Genomic DNA, 13,294 nt, shown 5'->3' with positions numbered 1-13,294 from the left:
CCCCGCCCCCCTGAGCTTAACAACAGGGCCCTTTCTGGGCTGTGCCCTCGTCCGCCACCGCAGTTCTGACCGATGGAAAAAGTGAAAGAGGGTTTGGCCCAATTTGCTATAGGGTGCATGCACCTACTGGAGAGACACACAGAGAGAGACGGAGAGAGGGAAAGTGAGAAATCACACCCCTCCAAAGGGAATGGCCAAGCCACGATCCATTCTCCTCCATCCTCCTCTTGGGATTCTGAGCACACATGCACATGTGCCTGGTATGATTTTCAAGCCGCTTAGTTTGGGACTCAAACCACAAATTCAGTCTGCCATGTGGGATGAGAATGCATCCCCCAAAACATTTTTGCCCTGATGAACTAGACATTTCACGGTCTCCCAGAGTCTTGGGTAGCTTTTCCCTTCAGCCCCCTGCAAATGCTGTTCTCTTCACCAGAATGTTCTTTGCTTCCTGGGAACTCCACACAGAATCAGGCACAAAAGCAGGGGCTAATGGAGGTGCTGAGATGAATACGTGTGCACGTCTGCGTGGCACCCCTACTCCACCTCCGAGCTGCTCAGTCATGCAGGGCGATTCCATGGGCCCATAGGTCCTTTAACTGCAAATACTCCGTGTCCTCCTTAACTCGTGGGAGATATGAGGAGGGGGCCTTCCTCTCCCTGTTCCAGATGGAGAATGTTTGAGTGTCCTTAGTATTGCTGTTATTAGTACTTGTACTAGTGCAAATACTGATCTTTGCACAGTTCTCTATGCTTTAATAATAGCAAGCACAGGGGTCAGTAGGTGGTGCAGCAGAAGCACAGCTGGGCCCATACAGGAAGGGTCCTGGGTTTGCATCCTGGGACCTCCCTGAGCATGCTGGGTGCCCGTGGTCCAGTGGTTGAGACTAGGGGTGGGAACCCTGCTAGGGATAGCTCTCCCTCAAGAATGAAAGAAAGAAGCTTAAAAAATTAACTTAGGGATCAGCGGTTAGCGTATATTGCTGGACTCCCATGTAGTCGACCGTGGTTCACGTCCCGGACCGGGTGGCTTAAAACTCATGCCGGGCACGTGTGAGTGCATGCCCAAGATCCCAAGAGGAGAACAGAGGAGAAGGGATTGCAGTGTGGCCATCCCCCCTGGGGGGTGATTTCTTGCTTTCTCTCTGTCTCTCTCTGTCTGTCTGGCGAGCACACGCACCCTATAGCAAAAACCTCTCCAAAAAAAAAAAAAAAAACTTACAAAAGAATAGCAATAGGACCAGAGGACGGCATGAAAGTTAAGGCACTGGGTTCCACATGGCTAAGCAGTTGAATACCAGATCTGGCAGCTTGAAAAATCACACTGGGTACATGTGCGTGAGCACCTGTAATCCCGAGAGAATAAAGGAGAGGGGATTGAGGCATGGCCACTCCACCAAGGGGTGAGTTCTCATTTTTTCTCTCTCTCTCTCTGGTGAGCACATGTGCCTATAGCAAAAAACTAAAATAATAATAATAATAAAATAACAACGTAATAGTAACAGTGACACCGACAGCGATAACATAGCCAAGCACCTATGACTCGCCAGGTACTGCTCTAAGGTTTTTCTTTTCATGCCTCATCTCACTTTACTCTCCAAACAGCCCTCTCATCACCCTTTAAAAAAAATTTAATTCTATTTATAATGATGATTATGTTTTAATTTGCTGTAGGGCACATTTGCTATAGCTTACCAGGAGAGAGAGAGAGAGAGACAGAGAGAAAAAAATGTAAAAGCAAACTGCCAAGTTCAGGACTCGAACTGTGGTCAGCCACGTGGGAATCCAGTACCTTAACCACCATGCCACCTGCTGGCCCCTATCATCATCTTTACTGATAAGAAAACAAAGAGTTGGCTCTCTCCAAAGCAGGCAGTAGCAGAGCTGGGACTACCCTGTTAGCCCTTTCATCTGCCACTCACAGCTTTTCCCTTGGGGGTCTCTCTCCTGCCAACCCCAAACCCATCCCCTGCCAGCCGGAGGGGACCCAGGGCTAGTGGCAGGCGAGGTGGCCTGACCTCTGCGGCAGTAGGTGGTGGACTGGCAGTGTTCATCTGACAGGCAGGCCTTGACGGTGTCCATGTCCATGCGGCGCAGGGTGGGTAGGGCGGGGTGGTAGAGCTGCTGCTTCACGCTGGCCAGCTGGTTGCGGGGGCGCTCCACGGGGAGCAGGATGGCGGGGGAGGCGTACACGTGGGCGCAGCCATCTTCCCAGGGCACCAGGTCGATGATGCGGGCCATGGCTGGGGAGCAGAGAGTATTTAGGGGCTCACGCGGGGCTGGCACCAGCTGGACACCCAGTGGGGGCCAGTGCTGATATGGCTACTTGTCGAACATTAAGCACCTACTGTGTGCCAGGTTGTTTTCCAGGAGCTTTGCATGTGGTAACAGGGTTATTTAGATAACAGAGAGAGCCTGCCTTACACACACGCGCACACACACACACACACACACACACACACACACAATGCACTGTGGGCTCTAGGGGAAGTCAGAGAATGTGTCTGGGGCTGCTGGGGTTGGGGCATTGAAGGAATGGTCTTCTAAAAAAATCTGCCAGAGGGTGTGTAGGCTCACCGGAGAGCGATCGGAGGATAGTGAGAAATCAACCCCTACCCCCATGGAGACTGGTCACTCTACAGTCCCTTCTCCTCCACTTCTTCCTCCTTTTGAGATTTTGGGCATGTATGCACACGTCAAGCTGCTGGGTTGAACTGTGCAACTGACGATGTGTGATCCAGCTGCCTTAACCAGCATGCCACTGGCCGGCGGAAGGAATGGTCTAACGGCAGGCGTTTTACCTGAGCTCGTTGTTAAATGCTGAGCAGGAAAAGGCCGCAGCAAATAGCTAGAATATAGCTCAGTGTGCCCTGTGCCTCTGGGTGATGGAGACTTGCCCTAACTGCTCTACCCGGCATCTCCCTAGATTTCTCTAGAGAGACCCAGGCATGTCTTAAAGAAGAGAGAGAGACGTGACCGATTTGAATGAGGAAAAGACTGCTGCTTCAAAGGTGCCTCCCTTTCAGAAGCAGACATTCTGCTGACCTCGGTTCAAGTCCTGGACCTGGCGGCTTGCTTTCTCACTTTCTCTTTCTCCCTTTCTGGGCAAATAACAATAATAATAATAATAATAAGTAAAATAAAGTTTAAAAAGTATTCTTAAAGAAAAGAGAAGCAGACATTCTTTCAGTCACCTACACTTCAATGAGAATTCAAGGATTCAGCTTGCTTTCTTCCTAACCCCTAGTTTGAGGTGAGAAATATGGAGGGAGATTGGTAGACAGAAAGAGAGAAGACCTGGGCCCTGGGGGAGCAGAGAGAGGGCCTGGTGCTGAGGCCTGGGGAGGCGCTGGGAAGTGGAGCTTCGAGAGGAGGGAAGAGGGGGATCCCTGCTTGGACCCGACGACCACAGCTACCTCATCTGGAGGGCTCAGGTGTACAGACGTATAACAGCTTTGTGCTCTTCCGGCTTCTCACCAGACAGGATGGGGGCAGGTGCCAGTGCCCTATGGACAGCAGGAGAATAAAGGAGCATTGTGCGGAGACAATGCCCGCTGCAGCCCGATTGTGAGAGCACCCACTCCCTGGCAACCCTGGCAACCACAGGCTCTGAGCATCACTGGCCACTCCCTTCCCACCTCCTCAGCATGGCCTGCCATCTTGGGAGCTGTCAGACAGGAGCTGGAGTTTTCTGGGGGTGTCCAGGCCAGGGATGGCTGTTGGCCTATCCCAGACTGTGTGACCCTGGACTAGTTACCGTCCTCTGAACCTCTGGGCTCCTATCCATGAGGCGAGGGCCCTAGGGATATCTGGGAGCTAAAGGGACTCTCCCCTCCCTGCAAACCTCAGGCCCTGGGCTATCTGCCAGTTCTTGGGTCTCTGTTGGGGGTGAGGTGGGGATTAGCCTAACCAGTATCCAGGGTCATCTTGAGGGGATCAAGGACAATGGTGGCCTCAGCAGGCCAGGGATTAGCAGGTGATACATCCCCCTCCTTTCTGATGGACTGCAGGCTTCCTCCCTGCCAGGACAGCCAATAGGGAATGCCTAAGCCCAACAACACCCAGAAACCCTGGGGGCCTGACCCCGGTGGACCCCCAAAGTGAGAAAACTGGGAGAGCCCAAGTTATTTGCGTATGGTGGCACGTAATTTGCATATACCTGCCCAGGTCTGGAGCATGATGGGTGCTGGGGCCCCTGCTGTGATTCCTGTAGAGTTTGGTTTCCCAGTTGGTCGGCCCCTGGAGCGCGCCTCCAAGTCCGACCCCTTCCAGAAAACTCTGAGTGACTCCTTCCCCACTTCCACCCCAGTGTATGTCTTTTCTGTTTATTTTGCCAGAGGGCATGTGAGAGAGGCAAAGAGAGGGAGAAAACACTCCCCGTGGGGCATGGGCACATTATAATTCCTTCTCCATCTCTCCTTTTGGGATTTTGGGCAGACACATGCACTCGACAGGTTTCTCAAGTTGCCAAGTCCAGGACTTGAACCGCACGGTAGGCCATGTGGGATCCAGCTTCCTTAACCACCAGGCCATAGGCTGGCTCTTTAACTCTTTTAAAGTTACAACACGATAAAATACAGAACAAGCACAAATATATCATTTAACACATAATTTGTAAGCAGAGACCCTGTATAACTACCACCAGGCCAAAACATGGGATACTACTTTGCCAAACACACACACACACACACACACACACACACACACACACATATATATAAAGAGAGAGAGATTTTTGCTACAGGGTGCAAGTGCTCACTGGAGAGACAAACAGAAGGTGAGAAATAACCCCCCAGCTGGGGATGGCCATGCTGAAATCCTTTCTCCTCCATTCTCCTCTCAGGATCTTGGGCACTCATGCACATGTGCCTGGTGTAAGTTTGAGGCCACCAGGTCCAGGACTCGAACCGTGGTTGACCATGTGGGAGTCCAGTGCCTTAACCACTGCCCCATTATATGTATTAGAGACAGGGTCTTACTGTGCTGCTCAGGCTGGCCTTGAAATCTCTATCCTTTTTCCTCAGCCTTTCAAGTAGCTGGGATTACAGGCATGCATCACTGCCCAGTATCATTTTTAATTTAATTTAATTTTGTTTTGTTTTATTTTGAGAGTGAGAAAAAGACAAGAGAATAAGAGAGAGAAATGGGCACCCTGGGCAGGCTCTCAGCCCCACAGCCAGCCAGGAGCACAGTGTGTACTTGGCTGGCATAATTCAGGTTGACTCAGGATTTGAACCCCAGTCTTCCATGTGGCTCTAGCATTGAGGGGCAGTGCCCTTCCACCTGCACCACTGTGGCTGGGTCATTTTAACAGTTTCTTAAAAACTGAAATAGGGTCAGCAGGGAGTGTGCAAATCAAGGCAGCTAGATCCCACACATCTGACTCCATCGTTCCAACCAGCAGCTGGAAAAACACATGCCAAGCACATGTGCACACTTGCCCCAAATCCTGAGAGGAAGGTGGAGGAGAAAGGACTGTGGTGTGGTCATCCCTCCTGGGGTGCTTTCTCACTTTCTCTCTCTGGAGAGTGCATGTACCCTAGAGCTAATTTTTAAAAAACGGTGAAACATAAATTTACTATGTGAGTGTGCTTGATGAGAGATTCTACTCTTTTTTTTTTTTTTGAGAGTTTTTTGCTCTAGGATGCGTGCGCTCACCAGACAGAGAGAGACAGAGAGATAGAAAGCGAGAAATCACCCCCCAGGGGGGATAGCCACGCCGCAATCCCTTCTCCTCCATTCTCCTCTCGGGATCTTGGGCACGCATGCACACGGGCCCGGCGTGAGTTTTAAGCCACCGGGTCCGGGACACGAACCACAGTTGACTACGTGGGAGTCCAGCGACATAGCCATTATGCTAACTGCTGGTCCCGAGAGATTCTACTCTTAGGAGTCTTCCCAAGAGAAATGAAAGTATATGAGGGGACTTTGAAAAGTTTGTGGGAAAATGGACCTAAAGTACAAGTTTATTTTGGTGCAAAAACCTCTACAATTTGAAATCCACTCATAGAAAAATCACTGTTATGCACTTAAAAGGGGGTGAATATCATGACATATAAAGTGTACCTCGAGAAGGTTATTTTAAAAAAATAGACGCCGATTAAGTTAATGATAATCATAATAATTTTTAAAAAGCAAGAGACTCCACTCTCTTTAAAGAGCAGGTTAGACAGAGACAGTCTCTGAATTCGTTCTAAAGGCCCAGCCCTGGGATTATGGCCATTCTGGCAGGGTCCAGGTAGGGTTCTGGAGGCCCTGCCCCATCTACAGAAGGCACTGAGCCAGAGAGAACATGCCTGAGTCATGGCACTGGGGCTGGTGAGCTGGAGTACACCTCCTGCCACTGCTGGGTGAGAGGGCACAAGCCCCTGCCACCTTGAGGAGTGGTGGGAATGCTAGGCCATTATTCTAGCACCAGTCATTCTGTGGCTTGGCCAAGGTATGTAGGAGCCGGGGTCCTGGCACCTGGGTGGGTTCCCAACAACCCATGGTACCCTAAACCTGGGCCATGTGCGACTCCTTCCCTGGGGCCCAGTCCTTGCTGGGCACTGGGTGGTTGCTGCCAGTCCCCTGGGCACCCGCTGCCTCTTTTCCACCCCACCCCCCTCGGCACCTGCTAATCCTTTGCACACGGCTCAGCTGCTGCCAATTAATCTCCCCTGTGTCTGAGAGGCTCCTGGAGGCGGCAGCAAGAAGGCAGGTCCCGGCTGGCGGTTGGCATCCAAGCAGGTAACTTGGGAGGAGGTGGAGGCCTACCTGATGGGGCAGGTGACACGTGATGGGACCCCATACTCCTAGCAAGCCTTTAGGCATGAGAAAACAGACGAGGTGTGAGCCTGCTGCTTCCCTCTCCCCCTGTGGGGAGACTTGGGGGTGCACCAGAGTCTTCAGGGCAGTTTGTGAAATGTAGATTCCAGGCCTCCCGAAGGGCTTGTAAGGTCTGGGACTCTGTATTTTCACCAGCTCCCTAGAAGATTCTGGAAATGCTGCTGACCTACCCGGCACTATAGTTCCCTGGGTTGCTGCTCCCAGGTTGCTTCACCCCTTCTTGCTTGAGCCTCCCTCACCCAAGTGGAGTCAGCAGGGACATGGCAGAGAGATGGGCAGGACCTACAGAATTCCCCTCTCAGGAGGGAATGGCTGACTTTAGGGGACAAAGGAAATTTGGGAGAGAAGAGGTTTTCCTAGTCATTTCCAGAAGGTTTAGAACTATAAGCCAGAATGGTTGCCTACTGGGAAGAGGCCGGCAGTCAGCCAATGGCAGCACCGCCCTGAGTAGAGAGGGGGCCTGCTGGAACTGGGCTGACCTGGGTGTTAACTCAGCCTGGCCACTGGCTGGCTGTTCCCTGCGAAGTTGGCTGACCTTTCTGTGCTCTGTGGTGGAAGTCCTTCTATTAGTGGCAGGGGCAGAGCGTGGGAGTGAGAAGAGGATGAGGGTGGTTTTGGTGGAGAGCACCTGGCTCAGCTTCTGGGCTGCCTGTGACCAGCGGGGGTCAGTAGAACCTGCTGTCCCAACCGGGGAAGTCACTGTGTCTTTCCCCTCACTCAGTGGAGGAATGGAAAACCAGAGGGGTCATGTCTGGCCCAAGTTCACTATTTTGGTGTTTGAGATGGGACCTGACTCCCCCACAGCCTCTGGTGGGAGAGGCTGTCTGTCAGGGCCAGAGGTTAGAAGGGCAGTGAGCATGGGCAGGAGGGCCTGGGGGCTGGGTGTGAGGACAGGGTCCCTGGCAGAGGGGGCATTGGGCATTCCACTACCACTTAGCTGCCTATGGCTGGGGTGGGGACCCATCTGTGTTGGGCATTGACTCAGAATGACCTGTCTGCACTCAACGATAGGCATGGGGCCCTCTGGGCCGGGGCACCCCTGCAGGGCTTCAGTTCCAAGGGCATCTCATTTCCTGGAGATAAATGAGCCAGAAACTACCTGTGGAGGTAAGACTGAATACCAGAAACCATTGAAAAGAGGCCTAACTGGTCGCTTCCTTAAACATATAGAAATCACAGGTCTAGGTTAATTTTACCTTAAGACATAGTTCCATTAGTATACTATTCACAATGTAGTTTTCATTTATAATGGGGTTGTGCAGTACGTGATATTCCACAGAGAGTGTTTTCACTTGACACCACGTAATGGTCCTAGCTGACATTTACCCAGCCCTCGGCATGCGTTGGGCACTGCTCCGAGGGTGTCACTCTGTTGATTCATTTTATGCTCACAATTGACTCCCAGGGAGTTTAACTGATCTGTTCATGACTCGGCCCCAGAGCATGCGTATCTTCTCATGTTAGTTCAGATACATTTGCTTCTTTTTTTTTTTTTTTTTTTTTTTTGCCATAGGGTGCGTGTGCTTGCCAGAGAGAGGCAGAGAGAGGGAAAGTGAAAAATCACCTCCCGGGGGGATGGCCCCATTGCAGTCTCTTCCCCTCCTGGGAGTTTGGGCACACACATACACACACACACACACACACACACTCCTGGTGTGATTCTCAAGCTGCCGGGTCCAGAACTCAAACTGTGGTTGGCCATGTGGGAATCCAGAACCTTAACCACCATGCCACCTGCTGGTCTCTGCTTCATTCCTTTAAATGGTCCCATAATATTCCATCATAATTTATTTTATATATGCCCCCTTTACAGATGAATATTTAGGTACTTTTCAATAATACGTCTCCTCTTTCTTTCTTTTTTTTTTTTTTTTGTTTATTTTCATGAGAGAGGAGGGACAGAGGGACACCCACAGCAGTCTCATTACACTACTCTGTGATCCCCTCTCCCAGCCTTCTGGCCTTCTATCCAACCAGGATCATGGGGACATTTCAAGTCAACCTGGGGTCTGAACCCTGACTGGCCACATGGCTCCAGCATTGCACTCCCTGTCTGCACTCCTCCGCTTCACCTTGGCTGGATGGGTACCAAATGGTGGGAACTACTGTGAGCTCTCTGTCCCTACAGGTGTCAGGATGCTGGGCTGGGTCCAGAGGGTGCTGCCTCAGCCCCCAGGGACGCCTCAGAAGACCAAGATGGAGGAAGAAGAGGAGGCAGAACCCCAGGCGGAGCTGGAACCAGAGGTAGAACCAGAGTCGGAAACTGAAACAGCTCCCGAGGAGACAGAGCTGGAGGACGAGCCCCTGGTGAGAAGCAGAGGGCGAGGAGGAACAGGCTGGCCTTGGGACTTGGGGACTTCCCAGCTTGGACAACCTGGTCCCTATGGGTCTCTTACAATAGAGAAAGTTGGAGCCAGAAGGAAACTTGGGTCCAGAGAGAGGCCTTGCCCAAGGCTAATGTTTTCTGTAAAAGGATGGATAGTATGTATTTAGGTTATGTGGGTCATGCCATCTCTGTGAATTACTCAGTTCTGCCATTATACTCTGGAAACAGTTACAGATAATGCATTAACAAGTGAGCATGGCTGTGTTTCAATAAAACTTAATCTATAAAAATAAGCAACAAGATAGCCATATTTGGCCGCTCTCTAGAGTCTGGGACAGAGTTACACCAAGTAGCCAGTCCATGAACTATTTGTGACCAGTCAATACGGAGAGTGAGAGCTTGTGGCAGAGTGTCAATCTACCATGTAACTAAGTACATTGCTTTGCTCAGCTGGTGTTCATTTCCTAGTAAGACTTTCTTGATGAAGGAGGCAGTTCATTGATACACACTGCTTAATAATCAGGGACGAGGGGACCAGCAGTTAGCGTAATGGCTAAGTCGCTGGACTGCCATGTAGTCAATCGTGGTTCGTGTCCCGGACCCGGTGGCTTAAAACTCACGCTGGGCGCGTGTGCGTGCGTGCCCAAGATCCTGAGAGGAGAATGGAGGAGGAGGAATTGCGGGGTGGCCAGTCCCCCTCGGGGGTGATTTCTCGCTTTCTGTCTCTGTCTCCCTCTGTCTGGCGAGCGCACGCACCCTATAGCAAAAAAAACCCCCAAACCCCCCCCCCCAAAAAAAAAAAACAACTCTCAAAAAAAAAAAATTAGGGACCAGTAACAGTTTGCAGACTGGCACTAGTTCTTGAACTACACGTTGAGGAACATTTCCCTAGAACTTTCCTTTGAGCACACTGAATGCCAGTTCTGCATCACTTCTGTTCAGCAGCCTGATGACAACCAATTTAGCAGCTCAGTTAAACATTTGATTTAACTTCTGGTTGCTGCCAGGCCTGGTCCTCCGTGCCGATAGCATAAAAACTCAAGGCATTGCCTGTATGTGTGTGTACCTGTGTTGGGGCATATATGCAAATGTATGAGCAAATGTAAGCACACATTTTTTGTCTGTACATGTGTGCATTTGTACATTGGGCATTGTGCACACATGTGCATTTATATGTACACGCACACACATGTATTTGTTTTGTTAATATGCACACGCACACGTTTGCCATTACACGTATGCACACACATGTGCATATGTGCTCATATTTGTGTATCTCTGTGTAAATGTGTGTGGGTGTGGTGCACATGTGTATATGTGCACCTGCATGTGTGTACACATGTATGCATGCAGGAGTTGGAGGCTGGGCTGCAGAAGCAGGTGAGTGGCAGATGGCAGCGGCTAAACTCTACCTGGCTGCTGGAGAGGAATGGCGTTGGACCAGAAGGAGAGGGCGAGCCCTGGCTGGGGGTGAGGGGTGGGCTCCCCTTGCCTCCCTCTTCACTTCAGCCTGCCCCAGCCTTTGTACTGTGTCTAGCGATTCCTCCTCCTTCTCAGGCCGCTGCAGTGGGGCAGCTTCTGGGGGTGTGATGGCCCGGGAGGCTGGGAGATGACATTGGCAGGTGTGAGGACCTCAGCCCTGGATGAGGGGCCCTTGAAGCTGGGAGAAAGGGCATGTCCCAGATAGAATGTGAGGCTGCCAGGATTTAGAGAACATTGTAAGAATAGAGTTGCTCAGTTCTTTGGAGGGTGGGATCCCCTGTGGCTGAGTCGGGGCTGCCCTGTCCGAGCCAGGCTGGTCTCACACAGGGCTTCCATGGTCCTCTTTGAACCCTTCAGCCAGTTGAAGAGCCCTTAGAGGGGGAGGAAGCACCTGCGACTGACTCAGACCTTCATGGTGAGTGTGGGGAGCCCAGGCTGGTGGGGCAGGGAGGTTGCCTTCTACCCTGAGCCTCTTGGCAGGCACATTTAACAGATGAGGAGACTGAGGCTCAGAAAAGCTAAGGGAGGGGGCTCCTGGAGACTTTTCGGTTGAGTCGAACTGGAACCCTGGCCTTCTGGCCCCTTGGAGTTCTCCCTCCCCCGCCTCTGACCTGACCTAACATGGTAAGATGCTCTCACTGATGAGGACCTCTTTTTCAGAGACCCAGAAGGCTGTCCTCATTCTACCCACATCCCTCCAGGCCCTGGTTTCTGAAGTGAACAGGTACAGCCGACCCTCTGCACTCCCCTCCGCCTCCTCAGCCCCACCCTCTCACCCTTCTGGAGAGCCCAAGGGGTGGGGAGAGGGGGTGGGCACTGCTCCTGGGTCTGTAGTTACGTTGGGCAAAAGCCCTGGAGCATCTGGGAATTGGCTGAAGGGAGCTTCAGGTGGAGGGTGGGGGTCTCCTGGGCCATCTGTGCACTGTGACCATGAGAAACGGAGGTGGGAGCCATGGTCACGTGTATCCAGTCTATGAGAGCCAGAAGTTTCTCGTGCTTGGGGAAATGCAAGTCCAGCGTGGCCAGGATGCCAGATTTGTGTGTGAAGTCTTCCAGGTGGCTCAGGCGTCTGGGGCCAGGGAGCTCGTTCAGCTGAACACACCTGGGCAGGGCCAGCTTCGGGCAGTGTCTGTGCCCCTGTGTGTAGGGCAGTCAGCCTCAGCCCTTCCAGGTGTGATGTGACCGAGAGCAGATGGGGGCGACAGAGCCAGGTTGAAGGGACGGCAGGGTGATGGAGAGCCGACTGCTCCCTACTGAGCATCCCACAGTGGTGGGTTCCAAATAGCACCAGGCATGCCTGGCATCCCCCGTTTTCCAGAGAAGGATACCAGGCTCAGAGGGTGGTGACCTGTCTGAGGTCTCACAGTGGGGAAACAGTGGTTCGAGACCCAAACCAAGTTCTCTAGGACATTGAGGATGTTCTCTTGGGCCAGGGAGCGGTTGGGGGAGGCAGAGGGGAGACTGGCACCTCTGTCATCCTTTGTCCTTTGTCCCAGTGGCTGGGTGCTGACCTGGCTCAGGAAGGGCATGGAGAAGGTGGTGCCACAGCCTGTCCCCGGTGGCAGCGCAGCCCAGAATGCCACTGCAGGCGTGGAGGACCCAGCTCAGGTACTGGGCTGGAGACTGAGGGGCTGGGAAGGGGGGCTGCCCTGGGCTCCCTGTCCACGTCTGTCTCTCTGTCTGTCCCCAGCAGGCTGGAGCACATGTCCTTGGGCACTGCAGCACTGGGGACATGGGTAAGGCCAAGGGGAAGGGTGGCTTTTTTAGGGAAGGGGCTGAGAGGCCTAGGCTCTTTGGCGCCTGCTCCAGACTACCTGGGGCTCTGGGAAGGCCTCTTGCTGTGACTGTCCTTTACTTTCTGACCCTACAGGGTGTGCAGACGGGCTCCATGAGGCCACCATGGCCCAGAACGGAGGGTAAGTCCCTGTCACTGAGTGTGACTGGTGCCTGCAGAGTGTGTGGTGGTGGTGGGAGGAGCAGCGTGCCCAGAGCCGAGGGTTTGGGTTCCAGCGCAGGAACCTCAGTGTGTGACCTTGAGCATGGTTCTCACCTCCCGGACCTCACTTTGCTCATCCGTAAGACGGCGACAGTAGACCATGTGCTGCATGTGGCTCCTTCTGCTGATAGTTGGGGGATCCCCTGACGGGGGCCACCTTCTAAGAAAAGGAAGGGGGCTCCTCCCAGACGGGCATCAGGAAGGTGGGTTCTTCGGGCAGATTGGGAGCACCCGTTGGTGACACTGGGGTGCCTAGGCTGGCATCACAACCGGCACCTGTGTGTTCAGAGCAGATGGAGGGGGAGGCGGCTGAGTGAGGGTGGCAGGCTGGGTGGGGCCTGTGGTAAACCGGGGAGCCCCACCCCTGCCCTGCTCAGTTCTGAGCACCTCTGCCTGGCAGGGTGCAGCCTCAGAGTGGCACCAGAGCCTCCAGTTTTTTTTTGTTTTTTGTTTTTTTTTGTTTTTACAAGAGGCTAGAAATCTAGGTTTTCATGTAAACTTCTTAATTTTTAGATGTTACCAATTAATTGAAAAGCTTTCAGGACACGGTGGGCCTACAAAATAAGCCTGAAGCTTCCAGTTTACAATTTCTGCTGAAACTCCAGAGTTCTGCATCTACCTTTCTTTTTTTTTTTTTTTTGGAGAGATTTTCGCTACAGGGC

The 13,294-nt window shown here is 52.4% G+C and overlaps 2 protein-coding genes across 5 annotated transcripts in view; one reads left to right on the top strand and one right to left on the bottom strand.

Moving 5' to 3' along the window:
- SPMIP8 (sperm microtubule inner protein 8) overlaps positions 1-3,552 on the bottom strand; it is a 10,848-nt gene extending 7,296 nt beyond the window's left edge. For all 3 annotated transcript variants that reach the window (XM_006148443.1, XM_006148444.2, XM_006148445.1), the window contains exons 1-2: positions 3,417-3,552; positions 2,019-2,243 (exon numbers count right to left, since the gene is read on the bottom strand). In XM_006148443.1, the coding sequence (XP_006148505.1) occupies positions 2,019-2,241 (223 nt within the window). In that variant the 5' untranslated portion in view covers positions 2,242-2,243; positions 3,417-3,552. The remainder of the gene's footprint in view (positions 1-2,018; positions 2,244-3,416) is intronic.
- The window catches only part of LOC102487239 (cyclic nucleotide-gated cation channel beta-1), a 24,041-nt gene that overhangs the window by 3,361 nt on the left and 7,386 nt on the right, over positions 1-13,294 (top strand). Inside the window, exons 1-7 of one of the 2 annotated variants that reach the window (XM_027771857.1) lie at positions 6,677-6,729; positions 8,957-9,135; positions 10,994-11,051; positions 11,297-11,360; positions 12,133-12,244; positions 12,327-12,372; positions 12,507-12,552. In XM_027771857.1, the coding sequence (XP_027627658.1) occupies positions 8,965-9,135; positions 10,994-11,051; positions 11,297-11,360; positions 12,133-12,244; positions 12,327-12,372; positions 12,507-12,552 (497 nt within the window). In that variant the 5' untranslated portion in view covers positions 6,677-6,729; positions 8,957-8,964. Of the gene's footprint in view, positions 1-6,676; positions 6,730-8,956; positions 9,136-10,993; positions 11,052-11,296; positions 11,361-12,132; positions 12,245-12,326; positions 12,373-12,506; positions 12,553-13,294 lie in introns of those variants that run through there. The other variant, XM_027771856.1, reaches the window with a different exon arrangement.

Source organism: Tupaia chinensis, unplaced genomic scaffold (assembly GCF_000334495.1).
Source record: "Tupaia chinensis unplaced genomic scaffold, TupChi_1.0 Scaffold000235_1, whole genome shotgun sequence".
Lineage (NCBI taxonomy): Eukaryota > Metazoa > Chordata > Mammalia > Scandentia > Tupaiidae > Tupaia > Tupaia belangeri.
This window is presented reverse-complemented; position numbering and strand designations above follow the sequence as displayed.